The 19,647-nt window shown below is 40.5% G+C and overlaps 2 protein-coding genes across 2 annotated transcripts in view; one reads left to right on the top strand and one right to left on the bottom strand.

The window, feature by feature from the left end:
• Positions 1–19,647, top strand: part of LOC148477813 (uncharacterized) — a 204,395-nt gene that overhangs the window by 54,969 nt on the left and 129,779 nt on the right. The gene's annotated exons all lie outside the window — the stretch shown is intronic.
• The window catches only part of LOC148477818 (uncharacterized), a 55,094-nt gene continuing 40,875 nt past the window's right edge, over positions 5,429–19,647 (bottom strand). Inside the window, exon 8 of the mRNA XM_088456153.1 lies at positions 5,429–9,086. Within this exon, the coding sequence (XP_088312279.1) occupies positions 7,966–9,086 (1,121 nt within the window). The 3' untranslated portion in view covers positions 5,429–7,965. The remainder of the gene's footprint in view (positions 9,087–19,647) is intronic.

Raw genomic sequence — 19,647 nt, 5'->3', positions numbered from 1 at the left:
ACATGGAATACATTCAATAACCCGGCACTGAGAATCCCGGCACCCCGACGGTAAGTAGGGGGGTTGGGGAGAGGGTTAGGCAGTAGGGGGAGGGTTAGGTTTAGGGTGCAGGGAGGGGGAGGTTAGGTTTAGGAATTAACGTTGAGGTTAGAGTATTGAGAGGGGCAGGGTTAGAACACTGACTCCGCAGAGCAGGGGACTTGGATTGTGGAATCATGCCCACATCTGGGCTGGGGTGTGGTATGAAAGTGAACATTCAGAATGTCATCACCAAAATGACTAACATGGAAATGAGGTCAACAGAAAAATAATGACATTAACAAACGTCAACATGCTCATAATGCCTAACCCTAAAAACACTAAAATGTACCATCAACATTTTGGTGTCAACGTTTTGACTATGTTTACATGTCCATCAACATTTAGATCAAGTTGACATCATGGCTGTTGACATTCTAATGAGATACCCTGGCCCTACTGCTGCATCTAATGGCTTATTGTGATCAGTGGTCCTGTATATGTCTGATGGGGATGTAGTCCAGGGCTCAACAAAACCTGGGGGCCAGGTCGCCATGGCGACCAGATTTGGTTGCCTGGCGACCAGATTTTCAGCAACCCCCGGGCCATGTAGTGCTGACCGCGAGCACGGCCCACACTACAGAGTAACAAACATACAGCCGCCATTATAGCAGCCGATGACAGTCAGACAGACTCTCATTGGCTGCTGTGTCGTCCACGGAGTAAGCCGGCTGGAGCTCACTCATGAGCTCCGCCTTCCGGCTCACCCCGCAGCAGGTGATGGGAGAGAAGTCATGACGTCTCTCCCATAGTGCAGAGCGGGCCTGGAGGAGCGGACAGCGGTGGTCGGCAGGAGCGTGGATCAGGTAAGTTGCGTTGTTTTTTTTTAAGGGGCACTGCATAGGGGGGTGGCCACTACTGTGGGGGCACTACATTAGGTGGGGGTGGCCGCTACTGGTGACACTGTATGGGGAGGCCACTACTGGGGCACTGTACAGGGTAGGGTCACTACTAGGGGCAATGCATAGTGGGGACTACTACTGGGGGCACTGTATAGGGGGGACTACTACTGGAGGGACAGCTACTGGGGTCAATGCATAGGGGTGACCACTTCTGGGGGCACTGATTAAAGGGACACTACATGGGGGGACCACTGCTGGGGGCACTGTATATGGGAACCACTACTGGGGCACTGTATAAGAGGGGGGTGTTACTAGGGCACTGCATAGGGGGTGCTACTAAGGGCAATGCATAGTGGGGACTACTACTGGGGACACTGCAGAGGGGGGACTACTACTGGGGGCACTGCAGAGGGGTGCCCAAAGCATATTCTTGCATCTGGGTCCACCACTCTCTAGTTCGGCCACTGCTGGTGGTGGCTTTGCTTGCCCATGGTTTTTTGGCTGCGGAGGGGTGGTCTTTCTGGGGGTTGGTTGCCTGGAGAGGGGGGTTAGCTGCTCAGTAATGTGGCTGTGGGAGGATGGTTTACCTCGCTAGTGGTGTGGGTATGGGGGTTGGTTGCTCGGGGCATAGGTGCTCAGTAATGCTGCCCCGGGGGAAGGGGGGGTCTGGCTCCTACACTTTCATCCTGGCTCCTAGGTTTTAGAAGAATTTGTCAAGCCCTGATGTAGTCCCAATCCTGGCAGTCGGGATTCCGGCGCTCAGAATCCTGGTGCCGACATCTTGGGGGTAAGTAGTGGGGTTATGGGTTAGGCACTAGGGGGACGGTTAGGGTTAGGCACTTGGGGAGGAGGGTTAGGTTTAGCGGCAGGGTTAAGATACATTCTGACAGGTGTAGGTATCTTAATCCTGTGTAGGATACCAGCATTGGGATTCTGACCACCGGCATCCTGTACACAACCCGTCTGATGTATTACATGCACTGTACTTGTATGAGGCAGACTATAGTTTGTTACATGCCAATTGGTATAATTCCGTTCATGGGCTGGCCACACTGGCTCTAAGATCAAGCACTTGGAAACCCCCCTCTATAAAACCTGTTTGCCCCTGGATAGTTCTGTCCCCAGACACATCGTTTGGGACACCAACCAGACCAACTCCAAATAGTGGGGAGCCCGTCTACCGCTTTACTGCGCTAGATCATACTGCGGCACTGTTTTTCCAGCTATACCCTAGTTCAAGTTTGGAGGTATGTACTATCCCACAATAGACTGAATATTTCTCATTTCAGACAACTAAAAGGTTGTCAGCTAAAAGGTTATTACATTCTAATCTTGTATATATGATTACCATTTATCTCCATTGAAGCAGATACTTTTATTGTACAGCTAATTGACATTATTTTATTTTTAATCTAACTAATACCTGTTTTTTTTGCTCCTGGGAGTTTATAATCACTATACTTGTGGTTTTATCTATATTAGTTTTTTTATTATTAAATAAATTGTTATATTGTACTGTCCTATCAGTACTTTGTTGGGTATCCTTTATTTTTCAAGACAGCTGCACAGCGACGTGATCCAGGATTGTGGTGTTAAGTGAAAATTGGCTTTCGTATGCAGCAATTGCGAGAGAAATTGGTGGGAATGTGACAACATCAGGAGTACGAAAATTTTGTTTACGCTATCAGGAAACACAATCTATAGAAAACAAAGAAGGAAAAGGCTGGAAAAAGTGCACAACAGCTGTTGATGATAGGAGAATAAAACAAGTTTGCGTCAGGGACAGATGGATGTCATCTGCGGCCATTAGCAGTAAACTGAGTGCAACTGGTGTTTTTGTCAGTGCAAGAATGGAACGGAGAAGACTAATGGAGGTTGGCCTAAAAGGTAGGATTCCCCGAAAAAAGCCATTACTGAATAAAAAGCAGCAGCAGAAACGAATACAGTGGGCAAAAGAACACATTGCATGGACAGAAGGTCAGTGGAAACAAGTGATATGGAGTGACGAAACGAAGATATCAATATTTGGTAGTGATGGGAGAAAATGTGTGAGACGTCGCATTGGGGAAGAGGTACATCCAGATTTTATTCAAGCGACAACAAAGAATCCTACAAGTGTTATGATCTGGGCATGTATGACAGCAGATGCTGTGGGATGCTTTTATGTCATAGATGGCACACTGAACAGCAGAAAGTACATTGACACCATCCTACAACCAAAACTTCTACCTTCTATCAGGGATCTTTTTCCAGATAATGCCCCATTTTTTTTCCAGCATGATTCAGCTCCCTACCACACTGCACGGACATACAAAAAGGGGTTCACGGAGAATGACATACAGGTGCTGGGATGGCCAGGAAACAGCCCAGACCTGAACCTCATAGAACATTTGTGGTTCTGTTTGAAAAAACTGGTACATCTGAGGCGTCCATCCAATAAAAGACAATTAATTGAGGCTATAATTGTCTCATGGCACCACATAAAAAAGAAGGAAGAGCTCCAAACATTGGTTGGCTCAATGACACATCACTGTGCTGCTATCTTGAAAAATAAAGGATACCCAACGAAATACTGATAGGACAGTAACATCTTAAGTACACAGGGATTTTCACCCTAAGTGTTGATTTCACTGCATAACTTCCCTTGTAATGCAAATATTTGACCTCTGTTTATTGTGTTGAATTCAGCATTAAATTTCCTTTCATTTGATATATGAATCATTGCACTGCGTGAAGTGTAACAGTTTTTATAAGCATACGAAGTTGAAAAACATTAAAATTTCAAAAAGTGTCCGCAATTTTGGCCACCACTGTATGCGTGTGCATGTACATGTGGTAGGGAATATAGAGGTAAGCTCCACTGGGGAATATTCTCTGTAAAGCGCTGCAGAATATGAAAAGGGTGTGTCTAAAAACCACGCCCCTATTTGAATGGCCATTCCTGCTACGCCTACGCCGCACGCAAAAATTCCCTTTTCACTGACAGGCACCCTGCCCCAGGCAACTCTAGAATATATATACATAATATGCTAAAACTGTGACCACCCATTACCAGATCTCTGGTTTCGCCTATGCATACAGTGATACCACTTTTACATTAAAGTCTTGTGTCAGACCCAGGACAGCCCCTTTCACATTGTGGCACCTACCCGGTTTATTCCCGGGGTGGTGCCATTCAGACTGCACCCATGTGCAGTGGAACTCTTCACGTGGCACTTGGAGATAACATCAACTCCAAGCGGCAATCTCCTCATGCTGGAAACGGGACCCCGTTTCCACTGAGCCCTGACTGGGTCCTTCCCGGGTCAAACCCTACTAGCTACCAGAGTTGAATTCCCGGGACACTGGACCTGGGTTGACCGATTCCACTGACAAAAATCCCGGGTTCATGCGAGCTCACGTGCAATAACCCGGGATTTTGAGGTTAGTGGGAAAGGGGTATAAATTAACCAATTTTGCTTGATTATAAACCATCTTGATACGGTCTTGATAATGCGTCTATGTTTATGTAGAGTCCAGGAACTGCGCTCCCAAAAGCTCCATAGTTAATACAACCCCGCAACTGAAAGGGTGTGCACACTCATGCAACCAGGGGAATGTAGGTTCTCGCCTTTTTCCTTGAAATTGCCTATTTTGGTTTTTTTCTTGCAGCTTGTTGGTTTCAAGGTCACATTAAAGGTGGAAAATGATATGCCATGATTTCAGGATTTACATCACAAATCCTGACATCCAGCACTGACGGGCCATATCAGGCGATGCGGTGTCCGATTTGCCGGCCCCCGCCGCATAGCATCGTCAGCCGCATCACCTGATCTTCCTGCATGTAAAAAAAAAATCAGGAAAAGCAGGTGACGAAGACACCAAAGCGTGCCTACACACTGCATGGTATTGACGATATGTTGTTCCGATGCGTCGGAAGCAGCCAAATCGTTAGCAATATCGTGTAGTGTGTAGGGGCCTTAAGGATTGAAGCTCCAAATACATATTTATGGCTATTATCACCCTTGCATAGGGTGATTGCAATATTATAATAGATTCATGGTAGATGCACTATACAGTATCACACTGATCTATTTTTCACTTTCTGTACAGTATCTATATGTACTGTGTAAGTAACCGCATACATTTTTTAAATAGAGTGTGGTTGCAAGAGAAGGGAGCACAGTGTGTTCACATTGTGGTGTTTTTTGTGCACCAACACGGGAAGGTTGACACCAGGTGGTTTATGATGAATACATGACCATCGTCAATTACTATTTTGTATTTTTTTTTACCCCACTTTCTCCAATGTTTGTTGGTGTAACACTTTGTAATATGTGAGCGCATATACGAGTGACATCAAAAAGATGGTCTTATCATAATAGAGCTACCACTCTCACCTCCATACTTTATATAGGATATCACCTTATCAGCTGCTCTTTTTCTTAATTTCTTTCTATTTAGTTGAAATAATCCTAAGAAAATCAAGATGTCAACTTGGTTGGTAATTATGGATTTTATTAGCTCATTTGTACTGTATATAGACCATAACATTGCCTGTACATATATATTGTTTTTTTTTATACATATTCACTATATATATAAAAAAAAAAAAAAACACAAATACAATAACAAAATCAAACTATACATTCTCATGTTTTAGAGGTGACATATGTTCCATCAGCACTTAAAGTAAAGCCCAAATGTCACCAACAAACAGCAGAGTCAGTCATTTTGTGGACATTCTTTGCATACAAGCGATACATGAAGCACCTGTGGGGTCACTGGCCCCTAGAGAATTGATAGGACGTATTCTCATTGGTGTGGTTTTAGTCACCAAATGGCTGCATCCGCTGTTAATCTGTAATTCTTATAAGAACCATCCTACAAATAGGAGTCAAGTTAAATAGATGCAAGCTTGCGCAAGTGAACTCACAACATAAAACATTCATAAATCGCAGCAGTGTGCACATCTGTGAAATACGAGTTACAATTAGACATGTTGATTCATAGTGGCGATGTCGCACAATCTTTTCTACAGATGGCAACCTGGTAGGAGTGTGACAAAGTGGGGAAATCATCCTCACCCCATACAATGTAGCAACAGATAGCAGGACCATTTAGAAGGCTGTTACTGTAGTTGCCATAATCATTGTATTGGAGGTTCTTAAAAGGTGTCAAATGGTTGACTTTTCATTAATGGTGTCAAAATTACAGTCTTTACAGAAATTTGGGGTACATTAAAATGTATTTAATTTGACGTGTCAATGTTTTATACAAGTTTGAACGAATGTTGAAAAAAATCCCCATATTATTTATATTATCTTTCATTATCAAGCACCAACATATTACTCAGTTCTGTAGAATGAAATTAAAACAGAAGATATAGATGACACAATGTAATTGAGTTTACAATTCAACAGGTGGTGAAAAACTTGATACAATGTAAGAAAGCCGAGTAACAATTGTGGCTGTTGATACATGTTCATGGATACAACCACTGTGCTAGTTCCAGACTCCGGACAGTTGGTGGGTACAGTAACTGTGTTGGTTCCTGACTCCGGACAGTTTCTGCATACAGTAACTGTGCTAGTTCCCGACTCCGGACAGTTTCTGCATACAGTAACTGTGCTAGTTCCAGACTCTGGACAGTTGGTGGGTACAGTAACTGTGTTGGTTCCTGACTCCGGACAGTTTCTGCATACAGTAACTGTGCTAGTTCCCGACTCCGGACAGTTTCTGCATACAGTAACTGTGCTAGTTCCAGACTCTGGACAGTTGGTGGGTACAGTAACTGTGTTGGTTCCTTACTCCGGACAGTTTCTGCATACAGTAACTGTGCTAGTTCCCGACTCCGGACAGTTGGTGGGTACAGTAACTATTAGTTCCTGACTCCGGACAGTTTCTGCATACAGTAACTGTGCTAGTTCCAGACTCCGGATAGTTGGTGGGTACAGTAACTGTGTTGGTTCCTGACTCCGGACAGTTTCTGCAAACAGTAACTGTGCTAGTGACCGACTCCGGACAGTTGGTGGGTACAGTAACTGTGTTAGTTCCTGGCAGTTGGTGGATATAGGCTGCAATAATCACCCAAATGTTGCAACACAGAACCTTCGAGGTTGGCACTGACAGTTGATAAAAGATGGTAGTCCACAAGATTCAGTTGGAAATGGCAATAGGCCTACCATCTTGTGGACCACCTGGACCTGTCCCTTTAAATGTGCGTTTTTGTATTGACTGCGCTTGGAAAGTACAAATTATGTCCCCTTTAGAGATATAGACTGACCTCCGCTACGTCTAATCCCTTTGCAAGGGAGGAAAAAAAAGCCCAGCAGCCATACTCTAAAGGCGGATAGGCTCTTGTGCAGACGTACCCTGACTTCATGGAAACCGCTCACCCAGCAAAGCAAAATCTAAATTTTTTAATATGGGCACAATACAAGGCTGGATTTATTTAGCTGCTTCTATAAAGGGAAATGTTTTCTTCTACCCTGAAGACAGTTACTGAAACACAACGCCACACCCGTACCTGTACAAATGGGTGTGTTTGTGAAAACAGCCACAGGACATCACAAAACTGCATTTGTACCCTGGGGAAACACTTTTTCATTCTTAAATGTTTTCTGGTAAAATAGTAATAAATTACAGAACTAATTATATGAATCAACTTAGTAACTGAAGGAGTATAGCAAAACATAACGTTTATTACTACTGTGGAGAGTAAAACTGAAATCTTATAAAGTAAGGAAACAATAAGATCCCCAAACATAAGTGATCTATTCCAATCTTATTCGATAAAATACATGTTGCCTATTTCTGTGGATGGTAATAACATTATATGTTGACTTACTGTATAACTAGTGCTTTGAACTGCCCTCCAGAAATATGCATACACTTTGTTGAAATTAAAGTGATAGGCATAAATTTAGTTTTAAATTACTGCTACAACCTTGTTTATGGTGTATCAGCGTATATAAAACACATTTCTCCTGTGTGCGTTTGCTGATGTGTAAGAAGTGTTGATTTCTGTGAAACATTTCCCACACTCAGAATATGGAAATGTTTTTTAATCGGTGTGAGTTCTCTGATGTCTATTTAGGCATGATTTTTGGGCAAAACATTTCCCACACTCGCTACACGGAAATGGTTTCTCGCCTGTGTGAGTTCTCTGATGTGTAACAAGATGTTGTTTCTGTGCAAACCATTTCCCACACTCAGAGCAAGGAAATGGTTTATCACCTGTGTGAGTTCTCTCATGTGTAACAAGATGATGTTTGTGTATAAAATATTTCCCACATTTAGAACATGGAAATAAATTATCACCTGTGTGAAGTCTCTCATGTCTGACAAGACCTGCTTTACATGTAAAACATTTCCCACACTCAGAGCAAGGAAATGGTTTCTCACCTGTGTGAGTCCTCTGATGTGTGACAAGATACTGTTTACGTATAAAACATTTCCCACACTCAGAACATGAAAATGGTTTCTCACCTGTGTGAATTCTCTGATGTCTACGTAAAACTGATTTGTATGTAAAATTTTTCCCACATTCACAACATGGAAATGGTTTCTCACCTGTGTGAGTTCTCTGATGTGTAACAAGATGTTGCTTGTGTATAAACCATTTTCCACACTCAGAACATGGAAATGGTTTCTCACCTGTATGAATTCTCTCATGTTTAACAAGATGCTTTTTATATACAAAACATTTCCCACAGTCAGAACATGGAAATAAATTCTCACCTGTGTGAATGTTCTCATGTGTAAGAAGACCTGATTTCTCTTTAAAACATTTCCCACACTCCGAACATGTAAACGGTTTCTCACCTGTGTGAGTTCTCTGATGCGTAAAAAGATTTTGTTTACGTATAAAACATTTCCCACACTCAGAACAGGAAAATGGTTTCTCACCTGTGTGAATTTTCTGATGTCTATGAAAAGCTGATTTATTTGTAAACCTTTTCCCACACACAGAACAGGCAAAGTTTTTATCACCTGAATGATCAGGAGAACATTCCTCAAGGTTAGAGGGATTAGACAATATTTCTGAAGTGTGAAGTACTGGATGTATGTTTAGGATAACTGAGTTCTCTCCTTGGGAATCGGGTACAATATTGTCATCTTCTCTTTTAAAATCTGGAGACAAAATGAGATGTCCCTCTGAGCTATTCCTGCTTTGACACCGATCTGTTGGAAATAACATAAATGTATGATAATAGACATTATGTATGATAAGACATTATTTCAACATATTAATATTATATATACACACCAGCATTTAAATGTTGTACAGTTGACTATCATTATGAATGCTTGTCCATATTTTACATGTACTAGCTGTCTTTATGCATACCAACATACTTTATGGCTATGAGTCTAGATCATGAATATTTTGCTGTGACATTTTTTGAACTCATGCTGTATGTTGTAACTGTTTGAAAAATATATTATGGATCAATTGTATTATATATATATATATATATATATATATATATATATATATATATATATATACACACACACACACACACACACAGTATATATAGTCAAAACATACTTGGACTTTTAATTAGGATGATCAAAGTATTGTTAGTATCAAAACATAAATAACAAGTACAAAGACACCACATTTTTATCTTAAAGACACCCCTGAGGAAGTAATTTATGATGAAACGCGTTGAGTGATATCAAGATCCAAAGTGGGCCCTACAGGCTGTCAAAGAGCTTGTCTCTATTAAGGGAGACAGCAAGTGTACTAACATCTGTCCCACGATGGTCAAGATGTCTATGTATATATGAGAATAAGTTTTAAATGTGATTTTATGTTTTTTTAATAAAACTGTACTAAAAGGAAAAGGACAGGTTATTAGTTGTATTTGGGTGAAAAGATCTCATAGTAGGCTCGATAGGAGGAATATAAAATTCACCCTTATCACCTCACAACACTATGTAATAGGGACAAATATTATACGCTACGAAGGGGGAATTGGATCCTACATAGTTGTATAATTCAGTATAAGCGCTCCCCAAAAAACTATATATAATAGAGAACGGCACTCCTGTACTACTTAGAGATATCAAAAAGGTATTTATATCCAAATGTTATTCATCCATCAACGTTTCGGTGTTCATAAACACCTTTTTCAAGATGTACAGAAGACAATAATTCAAAACAGCATTACACCTACAGCAGGTATAATGCTGTTTTGAATTATTGTCTTCTGTGCATCTTGAAATAGGTGTTTATGAACACCGAAACGTTGATGATGGATGAATAACATTTGGATATAAATACCTTTTTGATATCTCTAAGTAGTACAGGAGTGCCGTTCTCGATTTCTTATATATATATATATATATATATATATGTCTCAGGAAAAAAACAGCACTCCCAGCCTGCAGTAATCAAACATTGATTACTGCAGCCTGGGAGTGCCGGTTTTCCTGAGACATATATTTGGAGGGGCACTCTACCCCAAGATGAGCACCCCAGGAAGTATCTAATTGGCTTTATGTAATGAGTGCCGGTATTGTGTAATACAGGTTGTCTCCCATATCCAAAATGCTTGGGACCAGGGGTATTTTGGATATCAGAATATTCCGTATTTTGGAATAATTGCATACCATATTGAAATATCTTAGGAAAATGGCCCAAATCTAAACACAGAATACATTTATGATTTATATACACCTTATACACACATACTGCAGGTAATTTTATGCAATATTTTCAATAATTTGGTGGCTCAAACAAAGTTTGTGTACATATATGAAATTCATGTATGTGTCATATACACCTTATACACACAGCCTATAGGTCATTTTACACTTTATTTTTAATAATTTTGTGCCTTAAACAAAGTTTGTGTACATTATAACATCAAAAATCAAAGTTTTCACTATCTCAGTCATGCCAAAAATATTCCGTATTTCGGAATATTTGGATATGGGAGACTCAACCTGTATATATATATATATATATATATATATATATATATATATATATATTTATTATGCACTTACATACTGATCACGCTGCACTGAACCAAGTCTGGTTGGTCTATTATCATATGAACAGGCATGACCATCTCACACTCAAAAGCAATGCCTGAATATTCTGATACCCACCCCAAGCACCTTCAAACTCACAGACACAGGACATTAGACAAAATGTTAGCACCCAGCCACTGGGCTGGACACACATACAAGGGGGAACTCTCACAAGATACTCACACAGATACCATGGAGAAGCACACACATGGCCAGATAAACACACACATGGCCAGATAATAGAACTTGGATTACATAGTTTATTGTGTGAAATAGGTGGCTTTAATGGTTATGGATAATGGTTAATGTGGTAGTTTGTATAGTATATTCTGTATATTGTAGTTTTAGTATTTCGTTCTGTGGTGTGGTGTGATATAGGCCGCATGATATGCTGTTTGTTGTATTTCAGTTTGATGTACAGTGCATCCGGAAAGTATTTACAGCGCTTCACTTTTTCCACATTTATGTCACAGCCTTATTACAAAATTGAATAAATTCATTTTTGTCCTCAAAATTCTTCACACAATGGGGCAAATGTATGAAGCTAGGGAAAGTGATAAAGTGCAGAGTGATAAACGACCAACCAATCCGCTCCCAACTGTCATGTTACAGGCTGTGTTTAAAAAATGACAGTTGGGAGCCAATTGGCTGGTCACTTATCACTCTGCACTTTATCACTTCCCAGAGCTTCATACATCTGGCCCAATACCTCATAATGACAATGTGTAAAAAGTTTTTTGGAGATTTTTGCAAATTTAATTTAAAAAAAAAAAAAAACCTAAAGAAATCACATGTACACTACCGTTCAAAAGTTTGGGGTCACTTAGAAATTTCCTTATTTTTGAAAGAAAAGCACTGTTTTTTTTCAATGAAGATAACATTAAATTAATCAGAAATACACTCTATACATTGTTAATGTGGTAAATGACTATACTAGCTGCAAATGTCTGTTTTTTTAAAGGAATATCTACATAGGTGTATAGAGGGCCATTTCCAGCAACCATCACTCCAGTGTTCTAATGGTACATTGTGTTTGCTAAGTGCGTTAGAAGACTAATGGATGATTAGAAAACCATTGTGCAATTATGTTAGCACAGCTGAAAATGGGTTTGCTCGTTAGAAAAGCTATAAAACTGGACTTCCTTTGAGCTAGTTGAGTATCTGGAACATCACATTTGTGGGTTCGATTATACTCTCCAAATGGCCAGAAAAAGAAAACTTTCATGTAAAACTCGACAGTCTATTCTTGTTCTTAGAAATGAAGGCTATTCCATGCGAGAAATTGCCAAGAAACTGAACATTTCCTACAACGGTGTGTACTACTCCCTTCAGAGAACAGCACAAACAGGCTCTAACCAGAGTAGAAAGAGAAGTAGGAGGCCCCGGTGCACAACTGTGCAAGAAGACAAGTACATTAGAGTCTCTAGTTTGAGAAATAGAAGCCTCACAAGTCCTCAACAGGCAGCTTCATTAAATGGTACCCGCAAAACGCCAGTGTCAACTTCTACAGTGAAGAGGCGACTCCGGGATGCTGGCCTTCTAGGCAGAATGGCAAAGAAAAAGCCATATCTGAGACTCGCCAATAAAAGGAAAAGATTAATATAGGCAAAAGAACACAGACACTGGACAGAGGAAGATTCGAAATAAGTGTTATGGACAGACAAATCGAAATTTCAGGTGTTTGGATCACACAGAAGAACATTTGTGAGATGCAGATAAGTGAAAAGATGCTGGAAGAGCGCCTGACGCCATCTGTCAAGCATGGTGGAGGTTTGGTCTGGGGCTGTTTTGGTGCTGAGAAAGTGGGAGATTTGTACAAGGTAAAAGGTATTTTGAATAAGGAAGGCTATCACTCCATTTTGCAACGCCATGCCATACCCTGTGAACAGCGCTTGATTGGAGCCAATTTCCTCCTCCAACAGGACAATGACCCAAAGCACACCTTCAAATTATGCAAGAACTGTTTAGGGAAGAAGCAGGCAGCTGGTATGCTGTCTGTAATGGAGTGGCCAGCGCAGTCACCAGATCTCAACCCCATTGAGCTGTTGTGGGAGCACCTTGACTGTATGGTACGCAAGAAGTGCCTATCAAGCCAATACAACTTGTGCGAGGTGCTTCAGGAAATATGGGGTGAAATTTCTTCAGATTACCTCAACAAATTAACAGCTAGAGTGCCAAAGGTCTGCAATGCTGTAATTGCAGCAAAAGGAGCATTATTTGACGAAAGCAAAGTTTGAAGGACAAAATTATTATTTCAACTAAAACTCATTATTTCTAACCTTGCCAATGTCTTGACTATATGTTCTATTCATTTTGCAACTCAGTTGATAAATAAAAGTCAGTTTTCATGTAAAACACAAAATTGTCTGGGTGAACCCAAACTTTTGAACGGTGGTGTAAGTAAGTATTGAGCTCAGGTGCATCCTGTTTCCACTGATCATCCTTGAGATAGTCCTACAGCTTAATTGGAGTCTACCTGTGGTAAATTCAGTTGTTTGGACATGATTTTGAAAGGCATACACCTGTCTAGAAAAGGTCCCACACTTGACAGTGCATGACAGAGCACAAACCAAGCATGAAGTCCAAGGAATTGTCTGTAGACCTCCGAGACAAGATTGTCTCAAGGCACAAATCTGGGGAAGGGTACAGAAAAATATCTGCTGCTTTGAAGGTCCCAATGAGCACAGTGGCCTCCATCATCCGTAAATGGAAGAAGTTCGAAACCACAGGACTCTTCCTAGAGTTGGCCGGCCGTTTAAACTGAGCGATCGTGGGAGAAGGGCCCTAGTCAGGGAGGTGACCACGAGGTGACCCGATGGTCACTCTGTCAGAGCTACAGCATTCCTCTGTGGAGAGAGGAGAACCTTCCAGAAGAACAACCATCTCTGCAGCAATCCACCAATCAGGCCTGTATGGTAGAGTAGCCAGACGGAAGCCACTCCTTAGTAAAAAGCACATGGCAGCCCGCCTGGAATTTGCCAAAATACACCTGAAGGACTCTCAGACCATGAGAAACATTTTCTGGACTGATGAGACAAAGATTGAACTCTTTGGTGTGAATGCCAGGCGTTATGTTTGGAGGAAACCAGGCACCGCTCATCACCAGGCCAATACCATGCCTACAGTGAAGCATGGTGGTGGCATCATGCTGTGGGGATGTTTCTCAGCGGCAGGAACTGGGAGACTAGTCAGCGTTAGAGGGAAAGATGAATGCAGCAATGTACAGAGACATCCTGGATGAAAACCTGCTCCAGAGTGCTCTTGACCTCAGACTGGGGCAATGGTTCATCTTTCAGCAGGACAACGACCCTAAGCACACAGCCAAGATATCAAAGGAGTGGCTTCAGGACAACTCTGTGAATGTCCTTGAGTGGCCCAGCCAGAGCCCAGACTAGAATCCGATTGAACATCTCTGGAGAGATCTGAAAATGGCTGTGCATCGACGCTTCCCATCCAACCTGATGGAGCTTGAGAGGTGCTGCAAAGAGGAATGGGCGAAACTTCCCAGATATAGGTGTGCCAAGCTTGTGGCATCATATTCAAAAAGACTTGAGGCTGTAATTGCTGCCAAAGGTGCATCAACAATGTATTGAGGAAAGGCTGTGAATTCTTACAGTGAGGTACATAAATATTGGGACATTGACAGAATTTTCATATTTTGGCCTCTATTCACCACCACAATGGCTTTGAAATGAAACAAACAAGATGTGCTTTAACAGCAGACTTTCAGATTTAATATGAGGGTAATTACATCCAAATCAGGTGAACGGTGTAGGAATTACAACGGTTTCTATATGTGCCTCCCACTTTTTAAGGGGCCAAAAGTAATGGGACTATCAACTCAAAAGCTATTTCATGGACAGGTGTGGGCTATTCCCTCGTTATTTCATTATTAATTAAGCAGGTAAAAGGTCTGGAGTTGATTCTAGGTGTGACATTTGCATTTGGAATCAGTTGCTGTCGACTCTCAATATGAGATCCAAAGAGCTGTCACGATCAGTGAAGCAAGCCATCATTAGATGAAAAATCAAAACAAACCCATCAGAGAGATAGCAAAAACATTAGGTGTGGTCAAATCAACTGTTTGGAACATTCTTAAAATGAAAGAAAGCACCGGAGAGCTCAGCAACACCAAAAGACCCAGAAGACCACGGAAAACAACTGTGATGGATGACAGAAGAATTATTTCCCTGGTGAAGAAAAACCCCTTCACAACAGTTGGCCAAATCAAGAACACTCTCCAGGAGGTAGATGTATATGTGTCAAAGTCAACAATCAAGAGAAGACTTCACAAGAGAATATAGAGGGTTCACCACAAGATGTAAACCATTGGTGAGCCACAAAAACAGGAAGACCAGATTAGAGTTTGCCAAACAACATCTAAAAAAGCCATAACAATTCTGGAACAGCATCCTATGAACAGATGAGACAAAGATCAACTTGTACCAGAGTGATGGGAAGAGAAGAGTATGGAGAAGGAAAGGAACTGCTCATGATCCAAAACATACCACCTCATCAGTGAAGCATGGTGGTGGTAGTGTCATGGCGTGGGCATGTATGGCTGATAATGGAACTGGTTCCCTTGCATTTATTGATGATGTGACTACTGACAAAAGCAGCAAAATGAATTCTGAAGTGTTACGGGCAATATTATATGCTCATATTCAGTCAAATGCTTCAGAACTCATTGGACGGCGCTTCACAGTGCAGATGGACAATGACCCGAAGCATACTGCAAAAGCAACCAAAGAGTTTTTTAAGGCTAAAAAGTGGAATGTTATGCAATGGCCAAGTCAATCCCCTGACCTGAATCCGATTGAGCATGCATTTCACTTGATGAAGACAAAACTGAAGGGAAAATGCCCCAAGAACAAGCAGAAACTGAAGACATTTGCAGTAGAGGCCTAGCAGAGCATCACCAGGGATGAAACCCAGCGTCTGTAGAGGTCTATGCGTTCCAGACTTCAGGCTGTAATTGCCTGCAAACGATTTGCAACAAAGTATTAAAAAGTGAAAGTTAGATTTAGGATTGTTTAGTTTGTCCCATTACTTTTGGCCCCTTAAAAAGTGGGAGGCACATATAGAAACCGTTGTAATTCCTACACCGTTCACCTGATTTGGATGTAATTACCCTCAAATTAAATCTGAAAGTCTGCAGTTAAAGCACATCTTGTTTGTTTCATTTCAAAGCCACTGTGGTGGTGAATAGAGGCCAAAATATGAAAATTCTGTCAATGTCCCAATATTTATGCACCTGACTGTATGTACATGTGATTTCTTAGTTTTTTTTTTTTAGTTTTTTTATTAAGTTTGCAAGAATCTTAAAAAACTTTTTACATGTTGTCATTATGGGGTATTGTGAATTTATTCCAATTTGGAATAAGGCTGTAACATAACAAAATGTGGAAAAAGTGAAGCGCTGTGAATACTTTCCGGATGCACTGTAACGAGTGTTGGTAATGGGGATGGTGATTTATATTTTTAATTCAATAATTTTTATTGATTTTATAATAACATAAACAAACAATTACACATATATTGACTCCATTACAAACTATGCCTGATACAGACTCAGTAGAGAGCAAAATCACGAACAGATTAAGCAAATGTTCAGGTGTAAGACAAGTTGCATAGACATTGATTCAAAGAATAATATTCGGTATTACCTTCTTAAATGGCATAATTCCCAATAGAGAACTTAGAATAAAACACCCAATAACAAATAATAATGGCAGACAGAGTAACACATACAATATACAAAAATAAATACAATCAGGCAATAAACATAGGTAAAAACAAATATAGCAGGATATAAAGAACACCACATAGTATATCAATAAACAGTAAGAGCCCATAGGTGCCATATGAGCTCATTTACCAAAAATGAAATATAAATAGCCAGTGCTAGAGGCATATAAAAGTACAAAAGTACCTTACATCTTGAGCCTGATACATAATAATTGCAAAATATTACTAAATAAAATGAACAAATTACTAATAATCTGCCATAAATCAAAAGAAATCAAAACCCTCCAAAACAACCCATCCTATAACCCCCCACCCTGTTCCATCCCCATTCGCCCAAAGACGTACAGAAAAGTACATGGAATGCTTTAATGATGTATCCTGAAGACATCCATCCTTCCAAGGGCACACAGAAAAAAATATGAAAAACTTGAATGGCAAAGCCCGGTGCCTCGATCCCTCCACTAGAAATGTAGCACTCTTTGGAAAAAAACACAGTAGACCCCGACCGCCTATGGTTTGAAAGGGTATCCAGCATGGGAATAGATACTTTCCTAGGTAAGGATAAGCTCACGGTGGTTTATATTTTGGTGTTTAACTAGATATATTTGATGGAGATGGAATAGTTAAATGTAAAAGAAGATAGTGGAATCAGCTTCTGTATTATAGAGTTTATACATTTGCCTGAAATATATCAGAGTTGTAGTGTGTATGTTTCAGGATAATATTAGATAGTAATTATTTTAGATCTTGCTGTACAATGGTGCCCCCTTTATTCAAGCATCTTTGGGGTGAGCCGCACTCCTTGGCTCATAGAAGGGTCATGGGTCTGCCTTTAGTGCCTCAAGGATGTCTTTACCTACCATGTTTTCTTAGCAATCAACATCCGATTTGTGTATTTATGACAGTATTGCAAACATGTCTAGATAAGCTTGTATAGTATCATAGATGTAATCAGAGGCTGGTATCAGTGTTGTGGAGTCTGTGTGTTTGGTTTGGTAGGCCATGTGAATGCCATGGGCCAAATGCTACAAACAAAAAGGCTCTCCTCCCCCACACATCCCCATACCAGCTTAACAAACATTCTCTGCTTTTTACCTATCTCCCTAAATTATACATATATAGTTAAAACACATTGAAATATTGGATTGTAATTGACAATGTGATAATATTGTTTTACATATATGTGAACTCTAATGAAAATATACTTTCCTACTTTTGGTGTGCAATCTTTCTTGAATAGAATTATTCTAATGATAAGGTATATTTCCTGGGTATAACCTTGCAAGCCCGCTATTAAAAAGGTATATAATTAGTATATTATATAGAGAACTACTGTATGTGGGTGTTTTATGTTATTTCATGTGGTGAAAGGACTACGTTGGGAGAGATTTATAAAGTAAAGTGCAAGTTGGTTTGGAATTAAGGAACAGTATATGGAAATAATGAGGATATAATCATCCTTTTATAAGCACATTTTCATATTATTAGTGAGTTACAGATCTTCTGTATAACCTCTCTCTGCATACTATGAACACTTTATTAAGGCTCTTTTATTGAACAGATACAGTATATAAACACAACCGCATTACCAAACACATTGAACAGACCCAGCCATAATGACTGGCAGGTTGTGCAGCCACATTGGTCAACTGCATCAAAAATGCAAATATTATTGAGTCATAATTCCTCAGCATACAAATTCCAGATGTAATTAAACTAATTGCCATCACAGCTCCAAGAATTTTCAAAATAAAATTGTCGATTACAATGAACTGACAAAACAAAATGAACAGAATGCGAAATAAAATCTTTAAAGTCCCAGAAGACCCCATCATCTGACAGTAACGTCTGTCTAGCTGCCTCTACACCCAAGGCATGACCAGTATTAGTTTAAAGCATCTATAAATTAAGGTCGGAAGCAGAGATTAGGAGAAACGATATACACCTGGAATCAAAATCCCCTTATGGGAAAGGATTCTAAAGTCCCACTCTCCAATAAGAGTACACCTTCTGATGAAAGTGTTGTTGTTGGACCCAGAAATGCGTTAAGGGAATTTGCTAATATTACTGTCAGTTGCAGTACAAAAGACAAACACCTGTGACTAACTGGAATAACAGATAACTTTGCCATTATTGAGAGGCACAGGTCTTCATACGCAAGACGGATTCCTAGTATCATCATACACTGAATAGTGTTAACGCTGGAGGGACCACGTTCCGTATGTCTGTCTATACTTAGTTATGATTTACTCTGCCTCTGGATCATGCTGTAACAACAACAGTAGAGTACATCCAACCACAGATACTGGAGGGGAGATATTGTAAAATGATGATGTGTGTCTTTGATGCCGAGTGTAGAAGAAGGAGCTTGTGTGATCTTATGGTGAATGACCTGCTATTTTGCTTTAAGAACAGCAGTACATACACACTTAGACAATCAAATATTCAGTTATAACTTCAAAATTAGGATGAAAATGGTTACATGTGGAAGTGCACAGGGAGGATCATGGGTCATGTCATGTGTGAGTGTATACAAGCAGAGACATGGGTAATGTCACATGGAATCTCATTCCATTGATCAATAGGGGCTGATGGCTCCTGATGTATGAGATACACCAGAGAGTGTGGGGAAGAGACTGGTCAGATCTCTGGGCTTTTAACACACAGTGACACAATGTGAGGGGAGAGCAGGAGTCTAACAGGAGCTTATGGATCCAGATGTATGAGATACACCAGAGTGTGTGGGAAGGAGACTGGTAAGATCTCTTGGCTGGTAGCACTCAATGATATGCGAGGCAGAGAGCAGCAGTCCAATATGGGCTGATGGCTCCTGACAACCTGTTAGGACCAGTCACCTTTGATAAGCCATTAGAACAGCCTTGCCAAGGGATTCTCCTATAGCAGTTGCCTTTGTCGCAGAACTAGACCACATTCTCAAAAATATGAATGC

Source organism: Taudactylus pleione, unplaced genomic scaffold, assembly GCF_031769625.1.
Source record: "Taudactylus pleione unplaced genomic scaffold, aTauple2 ptg000689l, whole genome shotgun sequence".
In the NCBI taxonomy this organism is placed as follows: domain Eukaryota; kingdom Metazoa; phylum Chordata; class Amphibia; order Anura; family Myobatrachidae; genus Taudactylus; species Taudactylus pleione.
This window is presented reverse-complemented; position numbering and strand designations above follow the sequence as displayed.